The sequence below is a fragment of the Drosophila serrata genome, unplaced genomic scaffold (genome assembly GCF_035046125.1).
Source record: "Drosophila serrata isolate PLE 108 unplaced genomic scaffold, ASM3504612v1 contig_184, whole genome shotgun sequence".
Classification (NCBI taxonomy): Eukaryota; Metazoa; Arthropoda; class Insecta; order Diptera; family Drosophilidae; genus Drosophila; species Drosophila serrata.
This window is the reverse complement of record NW_028257082.1, coordinates 5,162,431-5,188,044: the sequence shown is the minus strand read 5'-3', so window position 1 is coordinate 5,188,044 and position 25,614 is coordinate 5,162,431. Positions and strand designations below refer to the sequence as shown.

The 25,614-nt window shown below is 40.9% G+C and overlaps 2 protein-coding genes across 3 annotated transcripts in view; one reads left to right on the top strand and one right to left on the bottom strand.

Moving 5' to 3' along the window:
- LOC110181801 (dynein regulatory complex protein 8) overlaps positions 1 to 25,614 on the top strand; it is a 308,724-nt gene that overhangs the window by 173,475 nt on the left and 109,635 nt on the right. The window contains exon 1 of one of the 2 annotated variants that reach the window (XM_020949687.2): positions 5,420 to 5,544. The exons of the other annotated variant lie outside the window; for it this stretch is intronic. The gene's annotated coding sequence lies outside the window, so the exon portion shown is untranslated. Of the gene's footprint in view, positions 1 to 5,419; positions 5,545 to 25,614 lie in introns of those variants that run through there. 2 annotated transcript variants of the gene reach the window in all.
- LOC147644379 (uncharacterized) lies at positions 5,172 to 6,268 on the bottom strand. Its single transcript, XM_086828343.1, has 4 exons — positions 5,989 to 6,268; positions 5,805 to 5,937; positions 5,603 to 5,747; positions 5,172 to 5,529 (listed from the first exon to the last, which is right to left on the bottom strand). Exons 1-3 carry the CDS (start codon positions 6,235 to 6,237, stop codon positions 5,650 to 5,652), a joined length of 480 nt encoding a protein of 159 aa, XP_086684469.1. The 5' UTR covers positions 6,238 to 6,268; the 3' UTR covers positions 5,172 to 5,529; positions 5,603 to 5,649.

Below are 25,614 nucleotides of genomic sequence, written 5' to 3'. Positions count from 1 at the left end.
CACAATGATGCAATCATCACGTGCAGCAACTCTGGCAGCGTTTGTTTTCCAATTCCCATTTTCCACCCATCGCGTAGCGTCGCTTTTCACAAATATGTTGTATGCAATGCAGTTGGAAAATCGAGGGGCTTTGGCCACCATGCTATTTATGACGAGGATTTTGGGCCAGTTCGACGGGGGCTGCTGCTCTGCGGTTATGTTAGATTACCGGACAAGAATTGAGGCTGGCTGCCCGACGAGAAACCCTTTCATATTTTAATTGTCGAGAGTCTTCTGTGCGGCAGCTGGCATTGCGAGGCTTAGCAGAGCGGTACGTGACGGGGCCACACGCGCGACTCTTACATACAGCCTGGAATTTCTGCACCACCACAGCACTGAGGGAAAAGTTTGAGTCTCATTTTCAAAAGTCAAAATAACAGCAGATGTTTAAATATTTTGAAATATTTTTTATACATTTTTCAAAGGCAATTTTCAGACCTTTAAAAGGATGCAGTTATACCTGAATCTTTCTCTTACAAGTTATCTTGTGTTTCCTAAATTAATATGATTTTATCAAATATTTAATAATATTTTGATAGCACAACAAACCCCCAGAATTATGTTTCCGTGTACCCATTGGCATTGGGCCGAAACAAAAGGTTCGTGCTCCGCTCTTGGCCAGTACACTGCACTGTGGCCCGATGGAGCATCTGATCTCTGTGGGCTCTGAGGCAAAGAGGAGTGCATTGACTTGGCAATTAAAATTCTACAGATATGCGATACATTAATTACTCGCTTCAATTGAAATGCAAATGCCAAAAACTGGCTGGCAAACTCTCGGTCTTGGCCCGGCTAGCGTGTCTTGGCCGAGTTAACCATCGGATATTCTGGATATTCTGGATACTGGCTTCTGGAATCCGTATTGCGGATTCCCAGGGAGCGAGAGGGACATGCTAGGTTTCCTGGAAAGCCGCGCCAAGATGATTTACAGCCAGAAGCGCATTTATTCTGACCATTTTCCCGCTTTGACAGAGGGGAGCGAGAGCAGCGTGCACACACAAAAGTTGACACTTTATTGATGCTCATAAATTGCGACGTCTGGCAGCAATTAAACCAACACGTCCCCAAGGACATGGCAGGACGTCAGTGATTTGTTTACAGAGATTAGCGCGAAAAACCAGCGGCAGCAAGAGCTGGGAAAATTTGTGTCAGGTGCGCCAGGTAGGCGAGCGGTATGCCGAATCCTCCACGCAGGCAGGCGCAATGTCAAAAAGTGCACTGAATTTATGTCGCAGCGATTTACGACGATGCTCTGCTCTGGTTCCCTTCCCTGATCCCATCCAGAGGACCTGGGTTACCCAGAAGCCAGAAGATACTTTGCTGGAACGGTCGCCAAGCGTCAACGCCTCTATTTGGGTTACGCCCATCGGCGGCGGGCTGCTTGTCAAACGCCCACAAATCCGTATCGCAATTCCGGCTGCCGTTTTCCCTTATGCCTTTTCTTGCCTCTTTCTTTTTTTTTATTTTTTTCGGCCACTGGGATGTTTATCTTGGCCATGTGTTGCTGTTGCGACACAGAGGGGAAAAAATTTCGCCATAAATATTGAAATTTATGTAGTACGCGAAAGGAAGGATGGCCTAACAGGCCAATCACCAAACTCTCGTGTCCGGCTCCCTATAGTTTATTAGTATTTATTTGTGGGACGATACTCTCGGCTCTCGGCTCTCGACTCTCGACTCTCGGCATTGTCAAAGGATTCGATGGCTCCCGATGTTTTATGACCCAAAACAGAGGCATAAAAAACCGAAACTTTATCCCTGGATTTATTACCAAGTATTCTGAGAAGTAGATTTGCAGCACAGAGGGAAATATTCCTAATATATTTCATTAGAAATGATTGTTTTTGATAATATTAATATGAGCATGTCATATTCAATTCATTTAATGAGTTTTATAGACCTGTATTCCTTGCAATCTTATTTGTTTTGCAATATAAATTTGCTATTAAAAGGTTAGAACATTTAGTTTCTTCGCTTAACAAGAATTTCACAGAGAATTTAAATGAGCAATCAACAAGTACTGTGCTGCTTAATGGCAAAATGCTATTTGTGGCAGCCGCCCCATTTGTCAAAACATGTCATTTCGGCGGAAAAACAATTTAACAAACATTTAACCAAAAAGCCAAGTCGGCCAATCAACATAAATTTAAAGCGCAGTCGGGCGGGCTAAAATGCCCAAATGGCCATTTATGCGGCCGAAAAAAGTGAAAGTCCAACTCTAATGTGGTTCAAATGCGGATTGGCAGTGCCTTCTGGTACACACTGAGCCCATGTCCATGTCCAAGTCCGCATCCACATGTCCTCCCCCGCCTTCCTGGTGCTTGTAATTTTGTGCAGCGAAACTTTTATTACGATACGGATTTGTTTTGGGCCAAGCCAGGCCAGTTAGCCGCCACAAGATCGAAATGCAAATGGCCGAGACAAGCAAGCGGCAGCATTTTGTTAGCCCAAGAGTCGCGGAACTGCCAAATCAGGTTGAGCGCTTTGCATACGCCCGGCTCTTTGGGCCCCCAAAAAGCGCTCCAGTTATGTCAAGGGGGAAGTGGAAATACACTCGACCAAAGCCAGAGCTAAAACAAAAAATAAAAGGCTCTCAGACGAAAAACATGCGGTAACTCGGCCGAAAATTGCATGCCCGCGAAACAGGGAAAAGCGCTGCGTATTTTCCGTATCGCCTTGTTGAGCAAAGTGTTGTACATGTCCGCCATTCCCCCCGAGACGCCGTGCTCGTACTCGTAATCTGTCTTGCCGGAGCCCAAGTCTTTCCTCATCTGGAAATATTTTTGTGTCTGCCCCGCGAGGTTCGTTGGAGGAGTACTCGAACAGCAGCGAACAATTTAAAAGTTAATATAACTAAAGAATTAAGATTGAACTCTAGACTTAACCCCATGGTAATTTTTCATTTAGGAAGAAAGAAGAAATTGAATTTTACAATAAAAGCTCAATCACAGAATTCATGTGTTCTTATCAAATTAAGAACCATACAATTCAAGGTGACTTAAGTACTTTTTAGAATAGATGTTTAAGGTTATAGTTACCAACACTTCTGAGCTTGATTTATTTCCGTTTCCCTTTTAAGCATCAATATTTATACAAAGGGTCCTATTTCATACCAAAGTAATCATTACCAAGCTCCCAATTCCCTTGCTGTTTGCAATTGACTCAATTGAATTGAGTAATAGGATCGAATTGGAAATTAGCCATAAGATATTCACATTCCCTAAATCAATATTTATCGATATTTTAACATGACGATTTGTTTCGATAAATCAAAGTTTAAAAAACTCATAGCTAAGCTAAAAATTCATTAATTTCAATTCGGTTAGCTGCCGTATGTTATTTTTTAATAGGTTAATAAATCTGCATACTCAATTTAAATATTTAAAAATTGTACATTTTTGTCAATTTTTAAAAATTTTAACGATGTAACCCCTTAAAAAATTTTTGAAAAAGTTGAAAATTTTATTTTTCTTTCTGAGATATCTAGTTCGATTCCCTTGTCGATGCTGATCAAGAATATATACGATTTATGGGGTCAGGAATGATTCCTTCACTGTTTTGCAAGCTTCTGACTGAAATTATAAACCCTTGAATGGTATATGTAAATATATCTCAAGTTTAATTTTCATTAAATAATATTTACAAACCATGTTAGCCCTCAATGTTCACCTACCACATTTCAAAATCTCTCTCTCATTCGCTCCCAATGTAATAACTCAAATTGCTGGCCATAAATCTTGCGTTCAACTTCATTGCACTGAAATCGGGCCGAGAATTTGATTTGACACATCAATAATTTATAACAAAATTATAGCTTGCATTTGTTGGCGAGCCGAGAGCGAGACACCGGAACTGCTGCCGGCCGAGTAATTACCGCCTAAAAAGCTGTCCATAAAGTGTTGGGGCTTGGCCGGAATATCGGAATATCGGCGGGAATCAATGGGTTGTCTGTGTGCCGCCTCGACAATACAGCTCGATTAAAATCGGTGTTAAAATTTATGCAACCGAGTTTTTTTATGCGATTTCCATCGGCAACAACAACAGCGGTGGCAACAAGTTACACTAGATTATTTTTAGGCCATTTTCGGCGGCTGTTCATGTGTGTAATTGTGGCTAAACAAGCAATTTATTGACGCGGCTTCTTTAAACCCTGTTGGAAATGTAAGCTTAAGCAAATCAAGTATTAGAAATGTATATCTGACTATCTCAACATGTAATGGGAATCTTTTATGACCCATAAGTTCTTTTTTCTACAACTATATATAGGTTTTAATATGTTAATTGTATTACTTCTATTTCCCATTGGGTCATTTCGGGCATCCAAATAAGGCAGCTGAAAATGTATCTGTATCTGACCGTACAGTCGATACTTGCACCGTTTGCATGGGGGCTTTATTAATAGAAATAAATCAAGTTTTGTGCACAGACATCAATTAGCCGCGGCCACAGCAGCCAGCAAAAGTCCCGAGCCGGCTTCCTACACTCTGGCGTCAGATACAAATGTATCTGTATCTGCACATGCTTGTAGCTGCTGCTTCGACTGCTGCTGCTGCTGCTGGTTGGTGTTGGCCCGGTCGGTCGTGTAACAGCCGGCACATATGTTAATAATTTGCAAAATGCATTTGTCTGGCGATAACACGCAGGTGATATGGCACCGGCACCTGAGCCGCGCCTGAGTTTTGGGGCCAATCCCTTGGTTCCGCTGGCGCCTGGACTTTTTGCTAGCAATTAGCGCTCTCGGATTCGGCCTTATCGGGGGCTTATGAAGCTATCAGGCCGAGGATACGACCCTGTCATAAGTCAGGCATGAAACCGGAGCCCCAAATGGGATCCAATCAATGGGTAGAAGCTGCCTCCATTAGATAAAAACGCAGCGAGCCATAGATAAAGTCTTAAATGCGGCGATGCATTCCCCCGATAAGGGGGCCAATTCATAATTCAGAAAAATCTTTCTTTTTTCTTTCGTTTCCCTCTTTTTTTTGGAAGGCAACAATGTCGCGCAGGCGTAACTCGAAACCAGAAGGGACATACCCAGAGCTATGCTCGTAAATCGCCAGCGGGAGGCAGGGGAGCAAGAACGAGATTTTTTCTGGTTTTTATTTCATCGCCCAGAGACCGAATGAGGTTGGGCATATTTTTTAATTTATATTTCGTTAATTTTTATATGAAGAGTTGACATCCCCAGACGCACCGCCGCTCTGGCCCGATATCTCTGCGCTCGTCGCCATCAGCCGTCGCCCAGGTCTCTTGCTCTTGTGGTCTTGATCTTTTTGGCCGTTATCGCCCATTTAGGCAACACCGCTGGGAGCTCAGGCTCCATCTCGGCATCGCCATCGTCATCTTCAGTCCAACTCCCATTCCCATTTCAATTCCAATTCAGGCCCCGTCTCCGGGTCCAACTACCATTATGATAAATCATTTTTGTTTTTATTTCTTGACAGGTTTCCCTGCTCTCAAGTCAACCAACCTTATCGCTGTTTGCTGTGAGTTCTACCGGAAAAAGTGGTATGTGATTTTAGTCTCTTATAAAATGTATAAATAAATAAATTAGTTGGAAGCTTACTTGAAATATATATTTAACTAGCAATTTGAGAAACGAAAGTGCAAACTTCAATACTCAACATCTATGGGGTCCGATAGTCGTTTCTTTTCTTTTCTTATTTCACGGCAATAAAAGCAAGACACTACATCAATGTAAATAACATAAACTGACAAAATATACTATGGAATTAGTTAAGATTAAACAAATATCTAAAGGTACTCACGAAAGGGTAGGAGATATATAAAAACAAATTCAGTTGCAATGCCATACATAAGGGCTACCAGTAAGTAGAAGAATTCTATAGCCATTGGAATGATCTGGCACACTAGAAATATGATAATAAGAGGAATGCGTCTCTAAGGAGAAAAGGTTTAAATTGGTTTATTGTAAGTACCACATATATCTACCATAATGGTACCAAATATCAGAGACAAAGAGTCCAAGACCATTAATATAAAGCATATTCCCAGCACCCAGAATCCCGTATTATTATTCGTATATGTAACATGTCCTCGTGTATCCTTATGTAAAATCAATTCACTATTATCAATCTCATAAAACATTAGATAAGACAAGATGCTATAATATATCAAGAGCCAGAATCCACCTATAATGCAGTTCATTCGCAAGTTACAGAAACAGAAACGGACCTTCATGATTAATTTATTTACTAAAGTTGTGACATCTAACGATAGGATATAGTGTCACTTACAATTCCCAACTGATTTCTCGTGCTGATAATTGTTGTTTTTGCGAAATTAAATTAGGTTACAAGTGTCAGGCCCTTCCAGGTAAGTAAGGTAAGCAAAAACATTTAGGAATTCGCATTTAACTGGCTTATGATTCATGCCAGTGAATCGACCACTGGATTCGAATTCGAGACATTTTAAAGACCGAACCGAAACCTGAAACAAAAACCAACTGATAGCATCTCTCCGCCAAGCGAAATGCCATAAAAAATATCAGGGCAACTCCTTCTGCGGGGGAAAACAAAATTAAGAAATTCATAAGTTCTGTGAGTTTCGCCGAAAGATTTTATGTGATTCCATGGAGTCTCTGCGCCTGCGTACGTGTGGCAAAGAGCTGCAGGCAGGCAGAGTTCAGATGCAGATGGAGATCAGGATCGGCTTGAATCGGGATCTCGTTGTGAGCTATAAAATATATCGTAAGACCCAAAAAAATTGAATTGGGAATGGGATATACAAATCTGTTGCCCCCGCAAAGCAGCCTGACACATCGCTAATGTGACACTAAACTGATGTAATAAAAAATCCGATTATCGTGCCCAAATAAAAACTAAATACCCCCTAACAATATGAAATTTCATACTGACTGACAGGTCAGCCCACGGAGCACAAAGACCCGGGGCACAAACTGAATAGAAATAAAATCAAATTTCAAATCCAAGGCTTCAATGGGCAGTAGACGAAGTCGTCGTCGTCGTCGTCGTCGAGTGACTTTGATATTCTGCTGTCAGGTGTCTAATTCGAATGTCAATGTCGCTGCCGACCTGCTTCTCCCAAGAACCCGGCCTCGTATGGTAAAAAACGCACAACTAAAGAAGAGAGAGAAAAAAACTGAAATTAAATTATTATGGCAGAGCAATATTTTTTGTAATTTCCCTCCGATCACAACGAGGAGGTGCGGCGGGAAACGAGTTTCGATCGCAGCACTTGGAGCACTCCGGGACTCGATTCGGCCATCGATCAAATTCGAGTGCCCGTACTTCAATTATGCGTAATTTAAAAGAAATTAATGTCGTGCAAGAAATTACTTTTCGGCCTTTGGTTTTTGAGTTTTCTCTTCGCTACTCAGCGCTGCGCTTTTTTTGTCCAAGATTTTTTCTTAGCTTTTGGTAAAAATAACATTTAAGCGCGGCGGACGCGCAAAATGTATAACTGCGGTCTTGTACGGGCCGCATAATGATAATGTTTATAGTATTGGCATTAAATGCCGGACGCGCCCAAAAAAGCCACAAATTGGAAAGGAAAAAATTACTTCTTTTAGGCAGAGGATAAAGCCACGCAAAATTCCTCAATTTACTTTTGATACCACCAAGGTGCACCGTAGAGTATTTTTAGGAATATTTTTGGAAAGGATTTTGAAATGGAAATAATAAAAATGGGAAAAAAAGTTTAAAATATATACATCTTTTTGTAAATAGTTAGATAAAGACTGTATAGTTAGAGTATCCTTCCCTCGAGATGCTTTTAACCTACTTAAAGTTGACAGCCCTCGATTTGACAGCCAAAGTTTATAATTCTCCAAGTTTAACTTTCCCGGGACAACTTTGATTAATATAATGAATCGGAAATCACATGTCCTGCAAAACGGTACATAAATTTATGAAAAATCTTTATCCCGAAATCTGTTTTTTGGGAATCAGAGAAGAGCCACATGCCCCTTGGCACTTTTCTCACTCACACGCTCATCTCATATCTCAATCTGGCCATTCCTCATCCTGGTGGCCAATTCCATCCCTATACTTCTTGGCTTAGTCTCCCCCGAAAAAGGCGAAAAGAAAACAACGGCCCAAGTATAACCCTCAATTATGATATATTTTTTATGAGAGCACTTGAGGAACCGACTGTGAGGGAGCCTTTGGTGTCGGAGGATATCGTTCCACCTCCTTGAGGGGCCAACCCACACGGGATATAACAATAAAATAAAGTGCAGTTAACACATGACTTGGCGCAAATAGTGTCACATTTTGATAAATGACACTCGTTTGTCAAGCGGCCACCACAGCCACTCACTCCCGTTCCCAATATAACATACTGGAAGCGAGTGCAAAGACCTCACTGCCTTTGCCAAAAAATAAAAGAAGAAATTACCCCCCAAAAGAGCGTTTAAGCCAAAAACGTCTTGTCAAGTCGACTCTCGTCAGTCGAAGGCAAAGGCAAAGGCAAAGGCGAAGGTGTTCGCTCGAAGCTCCAGAGTTCGGAGTGAATTACACGCCCCGATCTTGACGGATGGGCCAGAAAGAGGCCTCGACCGCAGGACAGCTTTATTATGTCTTAATTCGTACTCTTGGCGATTTAGGACCACGTACACACTCAAAGAAAGAGTGCCAAAGGTGCTTTATTTATAACACAAAATAATAACTAAATTTTCTTAAAACAAGACAAGAAAGTAGGTTTGGAATACTAATGTTTATATACTCCTACAGTTTTCAATTGAAATATAGGAATGAAGAGGAAATTGATCATAAATAAGCTTACAATTTTGAGTTTTTTGCATCAATTTTTATAAATATTTGTTTTGTTTTAAAGATGTAACCCCTTTGAAAATTTAAAAAAAAATTGGTAAATTTTTTGGGATGCCTAGTTCGATTCCACTGTCGATGCTGATCAAAAATATACATACTTTATAGGGTCGGAAAAGACTGTTTCACATCATAACAAGCTTCTTACTAATATTAAAGAACCCTGAAAGAGTATAAAAAAATAACCTTTAAATTTGCATTAAATAGAAATGCTGTTTTAAAAACGTTTTAAATATTTGCAGAACTTTTTTCTTAGTGCAAAACCAAGCCCAAAAGATTCCACGAGTGGGTCAACTTTCGTTTCGGGGCGTGTTGGTCGTGTTGCAGCGTCCGGAGCTGTTAAAAAATTGAATTAAATTTGCTGAACGCGCAAATTAATTTCCGCATAATGCGTGGGGCAAGCAGCCGTTGCTTGTAATTTCTTAATATCGAAATCGACACACACACACACGCACTACACACACTGCACCCAGAAAAGCTGAAAAGTCCGCTTTTCATTAGGTGGTCTTTTCTCTGGGGGCGCGGCTGCGCATTGCCAAAACTTTATTTACAGCTAGAACCTGGTACCAACTTGGGGCTCGCGGAGATGATCATCATCATCCGCCGGCTGAAATCCTGAATTTTTTTGGCTTTCTGGGTAGACTTTCTGGGTAGGTGTAGCCATGAAGTTCGCGCTTGCAGGCCAAAGTGAAAGAACGAGTTTTTTGTGCAATAACAATTACAAACACTTAAGCGAGAGCCAACTTTTGCCATGGCTTTTGGGCGTGGTTGATTTGTCGAAAAGGCGTGCTGTAGGCCAAGACGTCCTCTTTTTCGGACGCGAAAAGTGCCGATGGTACCCCAGAAACAGCTCGAGATACTCAGGCATTCGTCTCGGCTTTAGAGTATTTATATATTTTACCATCTCAGATTAGTTCAAGAAGAATTTCTTTCATAAATAAGAAGCATAGATAGTTTGAAGAACGGAAAACTTGGGATTTCTAATAAACAAAGTGTATTTTAATACCAAGTTTATGGACTTGTATGAAAGTATATATAACTAAGTTCAGAACTTTATGTAGAATTTTAATACAAATTAAACATTGAAATTTTAATAGTTCAAACTTAAACCATTAAAGTTCCTGCAGAGTATCCCCACCTCAGTGTCATAGTCCCCACTCCCCAGCACTTATCCATTCGAAAGTGGCACAAACTAATGCAGTAGGCACAGCAGCACCAGCAGCAGCACACACACAATGCATACACACCATTTGATAGTCAATAAATTTAAACATTAGTCCCTGGGACTTGGATACAACCTGCTGCCTGGCATTGTCATTGTCACCAACGTTGCGTATACGCAACGTGTACGTATACGTGTTAAAAATAACTGTTGTAAAATTGATCGCAACTAATCCAGCATTTCATGATAAATTATGACTTAAATCAGCTTTTGTCACATTTTCAACTCATCGTTAAGGGAACTGTGTCACAGGTTCAATAGCTTAAGGTGTTGGAAAATTATCCGGTCCCCCCCAAAAAAAAGGTGTCAACCTCTAACAATAGATTTGGTATGGAAATAAAACACTTTGCTGAATGGAAAATGGGAAACAGAAGTCGGGTTAACCGGAGACTGATTATGTGAATAGCCAAAAAATAGATATAGCAATAGATATAGCAATAAATATGTTATAGTATTTCATTTCTAAAAACTTTAAATAATAATTAAAATTATTATTGCTTAGATTTTTAATATGGTTGCAAAAGGGATAATTTTTGTATAACTATTTTATATGATATTCTACTAGATCACTTATTTTTCTCAGTGCTTCGCTTGCCCATTCACAAAAAGCGCAACGTCTTCGCTTAAGCTCCACAAAATGATGCATTTTCCTATGCAACAGTCAGGCGGCAACGACATAATTTAGACTTTTCGCTCCATCACTTGGCTCCTCACCTAGTTTTCCCCTTCTCCCGAAGAAAATGCCGAAAGAAAATGCCCTTTCCACCGCCACTCCCGTGTCGCATTGTCTGGTGAATTAAGTGCAAACATTAGCAGCAAACAAAAGCCTCAGCCACAACGACAATGATGATGATGCCCCAAGACGATGACGACTGTGCTGGAGAGAGGAATGGAAATGAAAATGGAAATGGAGATGCTAAGAGGCTGATGAAGACGACGTCTTTGGGCGGTGCTGATAATACCCCATGGACTTTACACCTAGGCAAATGGAACGTGATAAAGCTTTTTCTCTCCTGCGCTTCTCAACTCCACTCGTGCAAATGATTATCAATCATTTTGGGATTAAAATTCCTTGTGGTGTTTTGTCACACATTTTGTTGTTTCTACCGGAGACCGAGATATATACTTAGCACATGCATATATGTATGTATCTGGGGAGGAGAGGTTGCACCCAGGTTGTGTGGCATTGTGTTTCGGATCGGAGCATCATCAATATAAACTGCGATGGTATTTAGCATAAAAAAGTCTTTCTCTGCCACAGCAGCAAACGGCCCTCAAATGCTGCAGGTGTCCCAGCTACAAATCTCCCCCAAGAAAAGCTGCAGATACAGATACGGATACAGATACAGGGAGAGAAATTATTGACAAATGCACAATTACGGGGAAATATATAAGGAATAAAATGAAAGGATTTATAAACAACTCAGAGAACAAAGAAATAAATTAGTGATCAATATTAAAACTAGATAATAAAATAAATATTTAAGTAATCGATTTAACGAACATTTCTGGATTCAAATGTAGTATTCCTATTGCAGTTAAGAGACATATTCTTTCATAATTTAAAAATACCAACTCTTGTACATTTATTATCTTATTACTAATCACCCAATCCACATCTAATCTCTCTCGATTTCTTCGAGTGTAACTGCAGATATGGAGACAGATTCGGATAGGAGAGATACACCTACAGCAACAGGGTTAAAAGTGTTGCCTGACAATATTTCCTCGCTGCTCGATCTGTTTGCCATTTGCCTTTTGTTAGGTTTTTGTTTCTGTTTCTGTTTCAGTTTCAGTCAAAGTTGATGTTGAAGCTAAAGTTTCTGTGTGTTGTACCTTGGGTTTTTTCTCTCCTCTGTCGAACGATTCTCACGTTTGTTCCTTCTGACAAGTGGATTTAGCGGCATTGATGTATGAGTTTCGAGATAGTTTCCCCGGCTGCATGTGCTTAAAGTTGAGTGATGCTGCTAATGGCGGGTAATTAATATTGTAACGGGGCCCGTCATTCTCTCAGTTATATTCCGGAGCAGATTTTGCCGGTTAAACGGTCTTGTGACCCAGGGCAAAATGGCGGAACATTGCAGTGCGTTGGCGTTTTAGACTTAATCCGGGTCGTAAATTGAACGGCCCACAGAATATCATAAATTCGGCCGATAAGTAAGCCCCGTCTAATGCCCAAGCTGAGGCACTGAGCTCTGAGCTCTGAGCTGTAAGCTGTAAGCTCTGCCATGAACGATTTCATAACCAATTATTGTACAGATTTATGGGGGAGCCTTTTGCGCGGATTCATGTCATTGGGCACATTCGGTTCCGAGTGCGAGCAATTAAAGCGGCTAATAAATAGGAATAGAAATCTGTATTGGAATTGGATTTGGGAGTGAGAGTTATATTTCCATACCTAGCAGATTTACTTCAGGTAGCAGCAGGACCCCGAAATGGGCCCTGGGAGTGGTGGGCAGCCATAAAAACTGTCATGATTTACAGTTCGCACTCTTTACGATGCCCAGTTCAGTTGAGTTTGCCGGCGGTCTCTAGTCGGCGACTCTATATCGGCTTGAAATTATATGGAATCTAACTAAGCGGGAAATATTTAAACATATTTGTACTCTTTTTATTTCCCCGACTTTGTTTTATGTGGCTGACTTTTATTGCCCGAGAGCATTTCCTTTACCAACGAACGGTGGCAAAATGGCCATTAAAGAACTCTGTTTCTGTTTCTGTTTGAGATTCTGATTTCGATTCTGTTTGAACTTGGCTTAGAAAACCATGTGAGTTTCGTAATCCGTTTGATGGACCGACCTTATGTAATTAAAATCATTTATTGGCATATTTAAAGCTTGATTTCGCCTCGCCCCACGTAATCCCCATAAAAAAAAACCAGCATTTAGGCATAGTGAGCATACAACATTTTCCATTTCCCCCGCTCTTCTCGTACACATTTTCACTTAAAATTCACACTTGATACACGAAGCAGGCATTTATCATTTCCCTGGGATCTGGGATCTGTGTTGCCTTTCCAGAGTTTTCCCTGGCGTAGAGCCCTCTGCCCGTTTTCGCATCTTTTGATTTATTTCAAGTGCTCCATCGTTGTCGTCGGGCTTTTATTTGTACGGCAACCTAAATATTGAGATACAGATCTGCGGTCAGTGTCAACTGGCGGTTAGTGCGTGGAGTTCCTTTGCCTCATTAGACGAGTGCTCGTAAAACTCTAGAGTATCTCGACCAACTCGGCAGTTCTCACGGATACATGGATACGTTGGCCAGATGTCACCGATAGCGGGAATAATAGTTTTCCCTGAACGTGCTCTAGGCTAAGCTCTTCTAGCAGATTCAGTTTTGATTTAGGTAATTCTACATTTAAGTGTGATTACGAAATGGCCAATGCTTGGTGAGAAAAATACATTTTAGATCAAATTTAATTTAAAATTTTGCTTAGAAATTTAACTATAGTTATTCCAAACATGTCTGCTTGAAGAAATCCTAAGTAATATTAGGTCTAGCCCGCATATTGTTCCAGGAAATGGCGTCAAACTTGGACTATCTATTGTCCACCTTCCCTTAAGATTGCCTGACATTGTATCAAAGCTCTCGTGGCCAGAATGTCAATGAGGTACAACCACCGATCCGTGGCAAAGATCGGAGCTTGAGTCATCCCATATAAAGATATACTTTCGAGTATGTAATAACAATTGCTCAAAATGCACCGTTAGCTGGATATCGCTTTGGTTTAAGGTGCTTTGGTGCCTGTTTGTGGCTTTTATCAATTGTTCAATTGTCGGACGCAAAGTCAAAGTATGACAAAGTGGGCAACATTAACGCTTTGTATGCATCAAAAGACATGTGGAAAACCCGAAAAAATTATGACAATTTCATTCGAAGAACCACTTCGTCAATGTCAGCCCCAAGACTGGAACTCTTGTCTTGTCTTCTTACCTGTAGCTGTCTTTAGCTACCTCTGTTCTTAAGCGACTTATCGTGTTTCTACCGCCTGGAAATGTAACAAAAAAGCCCACAGCTGTCCGCAAAGTAACTAGAAAACGTGTAAAACTATGTTCGGAGACTAAAAAATGCCTAATTGGTAACTCCCTGTTTCTGGGAATTGGCCCTAAAACGTAACTAACTTTTGCCCGGACATGGCCACAATTTATATGTTATGCAACATTACAGCGAAGATTAAGTACGGCCAATTGTGTGATGGGTGTGTGTGTGGTCCGAAAGGTCAGAGGGCCTAGCCCCGCCCTCAGCCCCTTCGGTGAATCAATATGTGGACTTAACTTGGCCCAAAGAGACCTCGAAACCCAAGCTCTGGCGACACTATAGTTGGCCTAAGACGACTTAGGGAAACACTTATGTACTTCTTAGTGGACTTAACAAACTCAATGAAGCCAAAGAATAGAGGACAGTGGGCTAGACTTCAGTAAAAACAGTTTTTAAATTAAGAAAAGCTAAACTAATTCGAAACATATATTTTTTAAGCTCTGTTTTTAACTAAACAATATCCAAGTGTGTAGCAAGTATTGTAATATATTTCTATACAATTTAAATACATTTTAATTTCGCTTTTGGAGCACTTCAATCGATCATTGGAGCCACAGTGCGGTTGTGATACAACAACTTGTCACTTTTGTTTGTCCGTCAGCCGCCTTTTTGGTAACAATTCGGGGCCAAGACTCTGGACCAGCTGGCTTAACCCCCGTAAGCCACAAACCGAATGTTTGTTTTGCCTGTGCGACTATCAAACTGTCAGAAATTATGACATTTGAAATTTCACGTAACCGGACAAGAAAGTTGAGGCCGCCGAGCAAAGCCCATGCCCATTTCCAATCCCAGAGCCAAAACCAAAGCCAAAGCCACAGCCAAGTGTTTCGAGTGTCAGGTCTTGATGCTTCGCTGCTTGTGTGCTGTTTCCCCCGAAATACTCAAAATACTCGTACTCCCCGTACATACGAAATTTTCAATTACAGTTCGTGCCAAAACGCGAGAGATCAAATTCAGCGCCCGGCTTACATGCATGTCTGTCCGCTTGTCTATCACAAAAAATGTATCTGGAAAAGAGCTACCGCAACGTCAGCAGACGAACATATTTAAATCGTTGAGCATGAATGGTGGTGTTGCCCCCTCATATTGCACTGGAAAAAAACAAAGAAAAAACACTTAAGTAGCAGCTTTCTGGGCTCAGACACACGCGCCAAAAAATTTGTTTTTTCGCAAAAGAAATCTGTGGAGCTCCGGGGTTTGCAATTTCTGTGACTGTCAATGAATGGGACGCGATTGCTTGTTTTTTGTCATCGCCCCACGGTGTCTACAATTGTTGAGCATGCAAAATGAGAATAAATAAGAAATACAGATGGATGGATTCAGTTTTGGGCTGACTGGGAACATGAGACATGAGAGTCGAGCAGAGAAATACAATTTCCGAAAAAGTTGATTTGGCGTCAAAACATTTTTATTTTATTTTTGTCATTTAATTGAAATTTAATGATAAGGCACTTATTTATATGCAAAGCCAGCAGCAGGCAGCAGCAGCGGCATTCGAAAAGTCAGGCATATGGATTTCATAGGAGCTGTTTTGCAAATGACTCAACACAAAGTTCCTAAGAAACTCAAACCGCCGATGAGTAATGTCCTCCCAAGGCAATTGTTCGAATTTAAATGCGATTTACGTGATATTTCTGTCAGGATTTATATATGCATATATTGTGACAGTTCTTAGCTGTATATATACTATACTATATACTATAGAGTTTTGTAGGTAAACCCAGATAAGTCAAGTCCAAGTATTCCTTTTAATGGAAATCGTTTGAATATCGTTCTTCATACTAGATTTATATCTTAACTGCATATATCAGCAGGGAAACTACATAGTATTCTAAAAAAATATAGAGTAGTCATGCCCAAGTATTTCTTCTAATGAAAATAGTTTCATTATCCTTCTTAAAACTATATTTCTACCCAAATTTCATGTTTTCCAAATTATAGCGCATTCACTGGTCGCCTTTGCCCACTTCCGTTGCCTGATTTGCCCACTTTTGAAATCTGATATCCACCAATTTTTCACGTCAATGTGAAATTTTGCGCTTTTGAAGCAGCTTGCGCGTGCTTTTTCTAGCTAGAAGGAGGTGTTCTCTTTTTGGCATTTTTTGGCACCCAGAAAAAACACCCCAGCAATGAAAGAAAGAAAAAAATCGAGATCAAAAAAAAAAAAAAAAAGCTGTTAACTAGGCAGAAAGCGAAACACTTCACCGGCTTCCAAAGACCCGGGCCAAGAGGCGATGAAGCTGACAAAGCAATTTGCAGGCGAGAAAGGTGATTTTCAAATTGGTTCATTGTGCCCGCGGGGCTTGTGCGTAGCCTTATTGAAATCGAATTGAATTGAACGGAATGGAATGGAATTGATTTATTTGTTTGTTTGCGTGAAATTTGCATATAAGTGCGATATAATTGATTAGAAAGTGTGTGTGCGTGGTGGAGGAGCCACCGAGATCGGCGGGGTTATGTACATATGATACACATGTACCCTCGCTGCCATGGATGGGGCTGGGGCACGCACTTTCGCTGGAAAGGCGAATGCGGGCAACGCCTGAAACCGCTTTGGATGTGCATATTTTCCCAAGAATTTCCCCTGGCGGCCGGGACAGCAAATTGCTATTGAAGATGATGGGGAAAAACTTGAAGTGAAATAAAAGCGGACGGCGGGCCGAGAGAAGAAGCACTGCCGCCTGTCAGTCCGCCTGACCGTCCGAGCGACCGGGGGTACTCGAAATAATTTTCGTAGAAATGTTTCAACAAAAGGAAAAACGCCGAGCAGAACAAAACTTTCCTCCATTTCATCTTTGGGCACCACGCAAAGTTCTGTTCTGTTCTGCTCTGTTCCTTTTGTTTAAAGGCCAAGAGGGGGGCCCACAATCAAAAACAAGAGAAAAAAATTTGGGGAAAAACTGTTTGGCCGCCGAGTAGGCCAGTTTTCGACACTTGCCCAAGTGTGAACGTCTCGTTCTTGGCCATCAAAGGGGATCGAGGGGCCAAGGCGGCTTCTCTGACAAACAGACAGCCAGTCTGTCTGGGCCGGCCAACAATTTGTTTTTCCCCCCCACTTACACTTTAACCTTTTCTCCATTTCCATTCCCCATTTCCATTCCGAGAGTCTGGGCGGCATAATTTCGGCAACTGTGTAAAGTGGAAAGCGACTTGTCACTGGCCTTTCTTATGAAATACGTCAGCCCGCCGAATGAGCGTAGAAGTAGGAAAGACTTCAAGTGGTTTGTCAGCAACATTTCAAACAAAGCGTCGGCGATGCAGCCAGCAAGAGCAACATGCGGCAGCAGCAGCAACATCAGCACACCAGCAACACCAACTTGCAACAGCAACAGTAACAACAGCCCTCGTCTGTGTCAGCATCCAGATGATACACTGTTCGAAATTGCATTTGGTGATAGTGATTTTCAAGAATCTATATAACAAAATAATCATTAAAATTCAATATTCATTGAATTTGTGAAGGTATTGTTGATTTGTTGTTGAGTGTTGGTAAAACATTGTTGAAATGTTTTTAAGTTGGTGCACAGATTAAATGTAATAGAATAAAGCCTATAATGTGATCCCATCAATATTATTCATTCTTTAAAGATACATTTCCCAACATTTCCTGCTCGCAATGGGTATTATTTTTATTTTCTGTGCAATAGAAGAGACGAAACTTGTTTGCATCCTCTAACGACGCCGTGCATTTTGTTCGCACTCACACTCAGCATCAGTACCAGCATCAGCCTCCGACTCAGTCGCATTTGTCAGCCATTGAGGAGCCGTTACCACTGGCCCCTAGAGCGTTTTCCCCCGGGAGTGGAGCACCATGTGGCATATAGAACACTTCGACATTTCAGCTGGCAGGCGGCGTGCGGAATGCGGCATGGAGCATGGGGCATGGAGCATGCAGATGTGATGCAGTGGGAGCCAAGGCAAAAACCCAACAAGCTCGTAAAGCACAATGAATGCTGGATGGGATTCGCAGAGACAAAGCTTCGAAATCGCGAAGGGGAATGCATAATAAGTCTGGCAAATCCAGAGGTGGAAAATCTCGTTAAATATATGTATGCCACTGAAACTATAAGCCAAGGGAATTTTGGTAATACATGGAAATCTACACATTGCCAGGAGACTCAACCTCATGAATCGTGCTTTGATTTGAAAGGAATCTATATTAAATAATATTAAACAAATGAGAAAGTTGAATGAAGTCAGCTAACTCTACTAAATGCTTTTAAATTACACTAAAAACAAATTCAGCTTTAAGTAATTCAATTATAATCACGATGGGGTTACTTGTTCATATATTAGTCTATGTAATATTAAAGCCAATTATCTTTTACCAACTAAAAGTAAACACAATGAGACTTCTCCATCCGCTCGCCGATTAATTGCAACTCTTTTGATTTCCTTCTGTGTTTTCCTAAACTTTTCAGTTGTTTTCCCTCAGATTGCAGCTCAATATCGAGGAGTCGAAAGAGCACGATTTCTTAATTAAAAGTTGGCATTGTCTAATGAAATGGAAAGCGCGACGTTAGAGGGATGGTCGGAGCTCGGGTACTCGGGCTGTGGCAGTTCCTGCGATGGGTTGGGTCTGGGTGGCTTCCCCCCGATGGGTGGCCTTTAGTCCGTCTAGACAGAGTTAAACTTTCCCCCAATATCACTCAGCATCAGGCACTGGGTGCTGGTAGCTAGTAGCTGGTGTTGGCTCTTAGAGGAGAACTTGGTGATATTTATTTTTACAACCGGACATGCTGCAAACTTTTTACTGGCTGCGACGGCGGCTACGTGCGAAAGTGAAACGCTTAAAAAGGCATCGAATGTCTTTATTATGCCGGCAAGAGCCAATCAGCCGAAGACGGAGAATCGAAAACTGCGGCAGGAGGAGCCCAGCAACATGGCTTGTCATCAAATTTTATTGTTATTTAAATGACGAGACGAAGGGGTAGCAGCCGTAGAGCGGTAGTGGGTTCCCTCCTTCTTCATGCAAAGTCCACACTTTTTTGTTATTTTTTCGCCTGTTCGCTGCATTGTTGCCAATATGCGGCGCATGCCTTGCCCGTATAAAGACCGGGCCAAGACCAGCAGAGCCACTGCCACTTTGTATATAGCCAGGCTATGGCTCCTCGCACATGCATATATATTTATTGCGCCTCGTTTCAGTCAATGGTGACACTTGCTGCATTTTAAATGGCCTGGTTGCAGCAGGGGCAGGCAGCCCGGAGAATGCAGAAGGTGCCTGGCAACACATTCCACAGAACGGTCTCTGAGCCAGAGCCAGAGACAGAGTCTGAGAATGAGTCTGAGTCTGAGTCTGATGCCCCAACACGTTTCGCGGCCATCATTTTGCGCAGTTTTGTCCATTAAAATCATCAAAATGTACGGCGCTGGGGTTTATGTTTATGAAAAATTTGTCGCAAAAGTTGATTTTATGCTTTGTTTTGAGTGCCTGCAGGAACGTCACACATACAAGCCTTCAAAATGCAGCATTGAAGGTAAATTACTTTCCACATTGAATGAAAAATGATTTAAACACAGGTGTCTTGAACTTTAAATAGAAACTAAACAAAAAGCAAGGCAAGGTTCTTGAAAGTATTTACTTAATTGCACGTATTTTGCTTACCTTAATTATAAAAAGTACTAACAAAAAAAGAACTGCAGCTAAGCAAATTTTTTTGTATAACTTGAAAGTCTTGAGCTGTCAGCAGTGTTTAGGCAAAATATATGCAATCAATGCCAAGTGGCAATCAAATCAGAATTAGCAACGCATTCAAAATGTTTAAATGTCGAAAATGAACCAATTTTGGTTACGAAAAGAGCAAATCAAACAGAAATCAGCCCCGAAGGCAAAAAGATAGCCAAGTGAGAAGGTTAGGGGGGGTGCTGAGGTGGAAAAGAGGTAACGCAAAAGGCAAATGCGGTAATTATTTTTTAATGTAACAAAATAATATCTGGCCAAAACGATCAAGTCACGCAAGTTGCGGCCGAGACCGAGGTCCAGGAGGAAATTAACATGAGAATAAATAAGAAATTTTCAGCGGTCTGGGCCAAAATCGAAACCGAATCCGCAGCACGAAAGTGGCCTAAACCTGCAGCACGCACGGCTCCTCAGGTGGAAAAAGGGGTGTGGGACAATGCACTGAGAGAAATTTTAAAGGAATTTTAAATTTCCATATGCTTAATTTTCTATAAAGACTGATATAAATTTTTTAAATAAATATAATGCTGAAAAAGGTTGTCTATACATTTAAAGAATCCATTGCTTAAATATCAAGGAATAAAGTTGGTTGTTCAGAACTTTACTCGTATCTCTGAGTTTCAAGCATTTTATGACATTTTTTCCTTTCAAAATCATTTCTCATAAGAAGCATGGTATTTTATATAAGCTGTATATCATTATCAACAATTTTTTTAAGTACATATCTTTCCGAAAGAGTGTTAGCTCTTGCCACCTCATGACGCATGCGCCGCGCTTCCGTTCACGATTGGCAAATTATTTTGCGGTGCGAAACTTAAGACCCTGGACGAAAGGGGGGAAACCGTTAGACTGCAGACGGTAAAAAACGGAGATGGGGCCACTATCTATCTGATTAATCGGCCGGCCCACAAACCATTTCAACACCAGCAGCAGCAGCTCCAGCAGCAGCAGTCGAAATCAAATTAAAAATCCTATACGAGAAAGAGACAGCAATTAATCAATCCGCACTTTAAAGCCGATAATATTCTCGCCGAAGCATTTCACTGTTTAATTTAAATTTCATTTGGACCGAGTTAAAAATCTCTTTATTTCGATGCCGTCCGACAAATGTCCCGTCATTAGGCCGTCGACCATGGACCGGGTAGAGCGTCTAGCGTCGAGCTCGTTTTCCGACTTGAAGTTCGATTCGGCGTTTGTTTCAACACTTGATAACAAGCCGTGGCAGCCCCATTTTCTCGCATTCGGGAAAAATCACTTTAAAATTAGTGAAAGTGATTGATTTTTCCACTTAATTTTCGGGGTAGACGAACGGCGCAATACGGAATACCAAATACGAAATACGAAAGACAATAGTAATACCGATAATCAGTTTGGGGCACCTCCATCTCGTTCAGGCCAGGTAATGACGACAAAAGCGGCTCTGCGACAGCCTAATGTGAGTGCTGCAGGTCCACCTTAACCGAATTTTTTCCCCATTTGCGCATGCGCCAAAGCGTTTTCCATGCCACTTGGCTGCTGCATATTTCACTTCCGTGTGTTGCTTTTAATTTAAATGTAATTTCAAGAGGAAAGTTAACTTTGAGAAGCCGAAACTTGAATGCTCTTGGGAATTGCAATTGAATTCGGAAACTGAATATAAAATAGAGCATAACTAAGACAAGAATGCATTAATTTCAATTTGGAAGTATGTTCTGTGCTACTTTTTCGTAGGTTAATAAATCTGCATACTGAATTTAACATTTACAAAAATTAAAATTGTTTTTCAATTTTTGTAAATTTTAATGATGTATCCTCTTATCAAATTTTGAAAAAAATTAAAAATTGTGTTTTTCTTTCTGAGATGGCTAGATCGACTCCGCTGTTGATGCTGATCAAGATTATATTTACTTTATAGGGTCGGAAATAAATTCTTCACTGTGTTTTAAGCATCAGACTTAAACAATAATACCGTGAAAAGGGTATAGATATATGAGAAGTATTGAAGATCTATTTACTTTATGCAATTGATGCAATTTATGCAAAAATAAATTGGTTGTAATATTATAAAAAAGAAATCAAAATAGTTAGAAGTGAATAAATTAATAGAAATTCCTATTGGCATGTGTGTCTGTGATTCCTTTAGAGAAATCCTTTGCAAAAATATCTCATAAAAACATACATGTTAGTGAGCAAAAGCAAATTATGTACAAAACAAGATACTAAAATGTAACTGGTGTTTTTGTTTTGCTTTCGTTTCTTTCAAACGATTTCAGATAAATACTTGACAAGTTGGAGATTGGCAAATCGCAGCCAATTAAACCACAAAATGTTCGGGCAATGTCTGCGCCGATCGTCGATATGTCGTTGGTTTTAATTAACACGACATGAACATATTTCAACATCATAATTAGTAATATTTTTGTGTGCTACGAAAATCGCTCTAATTTAGTTATAAGCAAAATAAGCAAATTGAGCAAACTGTTGACGGTTTTTTCTGTTTGTGCCAGATCAAAGTTGACTGGCCTGCCTGTCTCGTTATTGGCCAAACAAAACAAAAAAATGTGTGCCCAAGAGGCCGTATTTCAGGCATTTAACAACACAGAAAAATCTGTGCGGATCGGGGCGCCGTCCAAAAGGGAAATAAATAAAACACTCACATTGTGTGGATTTTGTGGAGCAGTACAAATTTGCATAAATACCATGGCAACACCAACACCAACAAGAACAGCAAATAAAAACACGGAGCAACAATTGGCACAATGCGCCGCTAACAATGCAACATGTTGTCGTTGTCGCATGTAGTTTGGCATGTTGTGAATTATGTTTGGAATTTTATTTATTCGCTTTCCTCAGCTCAGCTTGGCTCTGCTGCCAACTTTTACATGCAGGCGGGTACAACAATATGGCCAGGACCTCTTTTTGAGCCACTCCGACCAAACAATCGTTTGGAGGCATTTTTGCATTTGTAAGGCCAAAACCAAAACCTTTGGTTGCATGTGATGTCCGGGGCGGTCAATGCAATTTTTTAATTGCCATCTACAACTTTAATGGGTTTTCATACTCGGATTTTTTGATGGACTTTAGGCTACACTGGGAATTAGTCTGGTGGCTTACGAATTCCTACTGAAGTGAATTTTAATTAATAACAAGAAGAGGAAATTGAATTCACAGTTCGGTAAGCTCAAGTTAGATTTTCATGCTCATAGGGTATAGAATTTAATCTATTTTTCCTAGCACACGGCACTCTCTATTGCCTTTTTTATATTTTCAACTAAGCAAAAAAATATATATACATACATATATAGCGAATTATGCCGTGTTGTGGTCACATTAGTGACTTACTGACCGCGTAGCGTGTCATCGCTGAAAATGTGTTAATCTTTGGAATTTAGTGAAATCGCTAGCTTTAATCATAAATATCAGGGGTGGAAAAGTTGGAGCAAGAGGGAGGAGGTGGTGGTGGTGGTGGGTCAGAGGCCGGAGGTCGGCTGGAGGGCGTTCCACTCAACCGCCAAACGTGCCAGCTGCCACCGATTGCTTCTCGCTCGCCAGTGCCATTGTCAAAGTAAAGGACCCTCGAGTGGCCCGAACGGATGACGATGTGGATGTGGATAGGGATGGGGATGGGGATGGGGATGAGGACCAGGACAAGGATGACGAGTGGCAGCCACCACAAACTACAACTCGTGCACGCACGGACACAAAATTTCGATTGCATCCCGAACTGGCGAAACGGCAGAGCCCAGTTCGCCACGAGGGCCACTTCACACAGCTGCAATGGCAATGCACCACAATGCAGTATGCACAGGGAGAAATAATTGGTGGGGTTTTTAAAATATATAAAAAAATATATATTCGAATTTTTGATAAAAGGTTATGCCTTAGAGTTGAAGGAATACGAAACAAAAGGCTCGATGGGTTGCAGAAATATATTAAGAAAAATTGTCAATGTTTATAGATCCCTAAAAGTCTTTGGTTCTCTCTAAGACTGTGATGCAAGGACAATATACTTTTTATTTATGAGAAAACATGTTTTCAGAATCCAGCAAATTTTAAACAAATAGCTGTGTTCAACTACCTAATGAAGTAAACATTTTTAGCCAGAAGAAAGTCTCTCTACTATAATCAAATTGTCCTGAAAGCAACCCTTTTTTATTTTTTATTTTTCCTTAGATCCTCTAAGGCTTTTTCCCCGAATTTTCACCAGTGCATCACTGCTGCATCAGTGGCGACAAAACGCAGTCCTCGAGTGGCTGCCATGTCACAGCCTTCCAGCAATGACCCCCTGTTCACGCCGCCATGTAAATCAATGCAATAATTAAGAAAATTTTTTCATTTATGCGTGAGGCCCCTTGAAAGTGCTGCAAGGGCAGGGGCAGCTCCTCGAGGAGGTCGGTGGGCAAACAAACGTCCATCAACCCCATAGCTCGTTAGCATAACTGCAATTAGACAGCCACCCGGCGAAAGAAGATGCCTTTTCCCCCAGGATACTTGACAAATGTGCGTAAAAGTTCATGATTTGTAATTGGGGGAGGATATCACACTGGAAATGAAGTCTTGATTAAGCTCTGAAACATTCCCTGTGTGTTTTCTTGAAGTTACTGCAATGTTTGTGATATTTTTCCTACGTGCATGAATTCAAATATCCCAAAGACAATGCCTCCTCGCACATGTGCCCTGCCTGTTTTGCTGTTAATTAGGAAGTACTATGTATTCCCCGGACCTGGGCTTAAGGTCGGGATCCCGGGTCCACTTCCGTTGGGCGGCGCCTAGTTCTAAGGCCGTGCCGCCAGCGTTTCGCACTTCAATGAGAAATTTTATGTAGTGTGGCGAGTTTCGGCTCGGATTCTTGGATTTCTCGATGGATTTTCCTATGTGTTCCCCAGCCTTTGCCGGCGAGCGTGCTGCAAGTTGGTCACGTCTTCGCCTGTAGTTTATGCTCTATTTAGACTGTTTTTATTTGCCATGTCTACCGTTTTGTGTGCCTGCTGGCCAAGATCCATAAAAACATGCCGGTCGGTCGGTCGGTCGGTCGGATCTAAGGCTAATGCACTCTGACCTGCAGTAGCAGTGGGGTCGATCATTAAAATAAATCCACAAACAATCGCCATGGAAATTTAAATTAATTACAAATATGAAAAAGAAAATAATAACACGAGCGCGAGAAAAAAAATCCCTTTTAACATATGGAAAGACGTGCCATTGACAAGCAATTAAATTAAATTAAATTGTGCATGGCGTATCTTTCGATGTAATGTTGTTGTTAATGTGTGAGTGTGTGTGAGTTTTTTTGTATTTGTAATTCAGGTGCTGTTTTTAATGCAGAATTGGTGGGCGGGCTTAATGGAAACGCCCATCCACCCACAAGACCTCGGCAAACAGCGAGCGAGAAAAAAAACTTATTAGCATGATGATTATTAATTAATTGAAAAGTGAATGAAGCATAAAATGTGCAATGAATAATAAAAGCGAGCACTGGGCCAAAAAAAAGCAGCAAAAAAAAAAACACTCCCACAATGTAAATACAAACAAGCAGGCAGCTGGAAACTGGGCTTAAACCCATCGACAAGAGACTGTAAATACTCGCATCTGAAGCATATGGAAATCGTAGAGGAATATATCAAATCGAATGAAAATTAATATCAATATTTCAGTTAACTGAAAAGCCTTTTAATTAGACAAATGGTTAGTCAAGTGTTTAACTTAAAATTTAATCCAAGATTACATTAAATCCCTTTTGCTCTTTAGCTTTAAATGGTACATATTTGCGGGTGCATAATACCAAGTTTGAGCTGTTCAATTTCCTATAATTAACCGGCTTAAGCCATTTTGCTTGACTAAAGCTC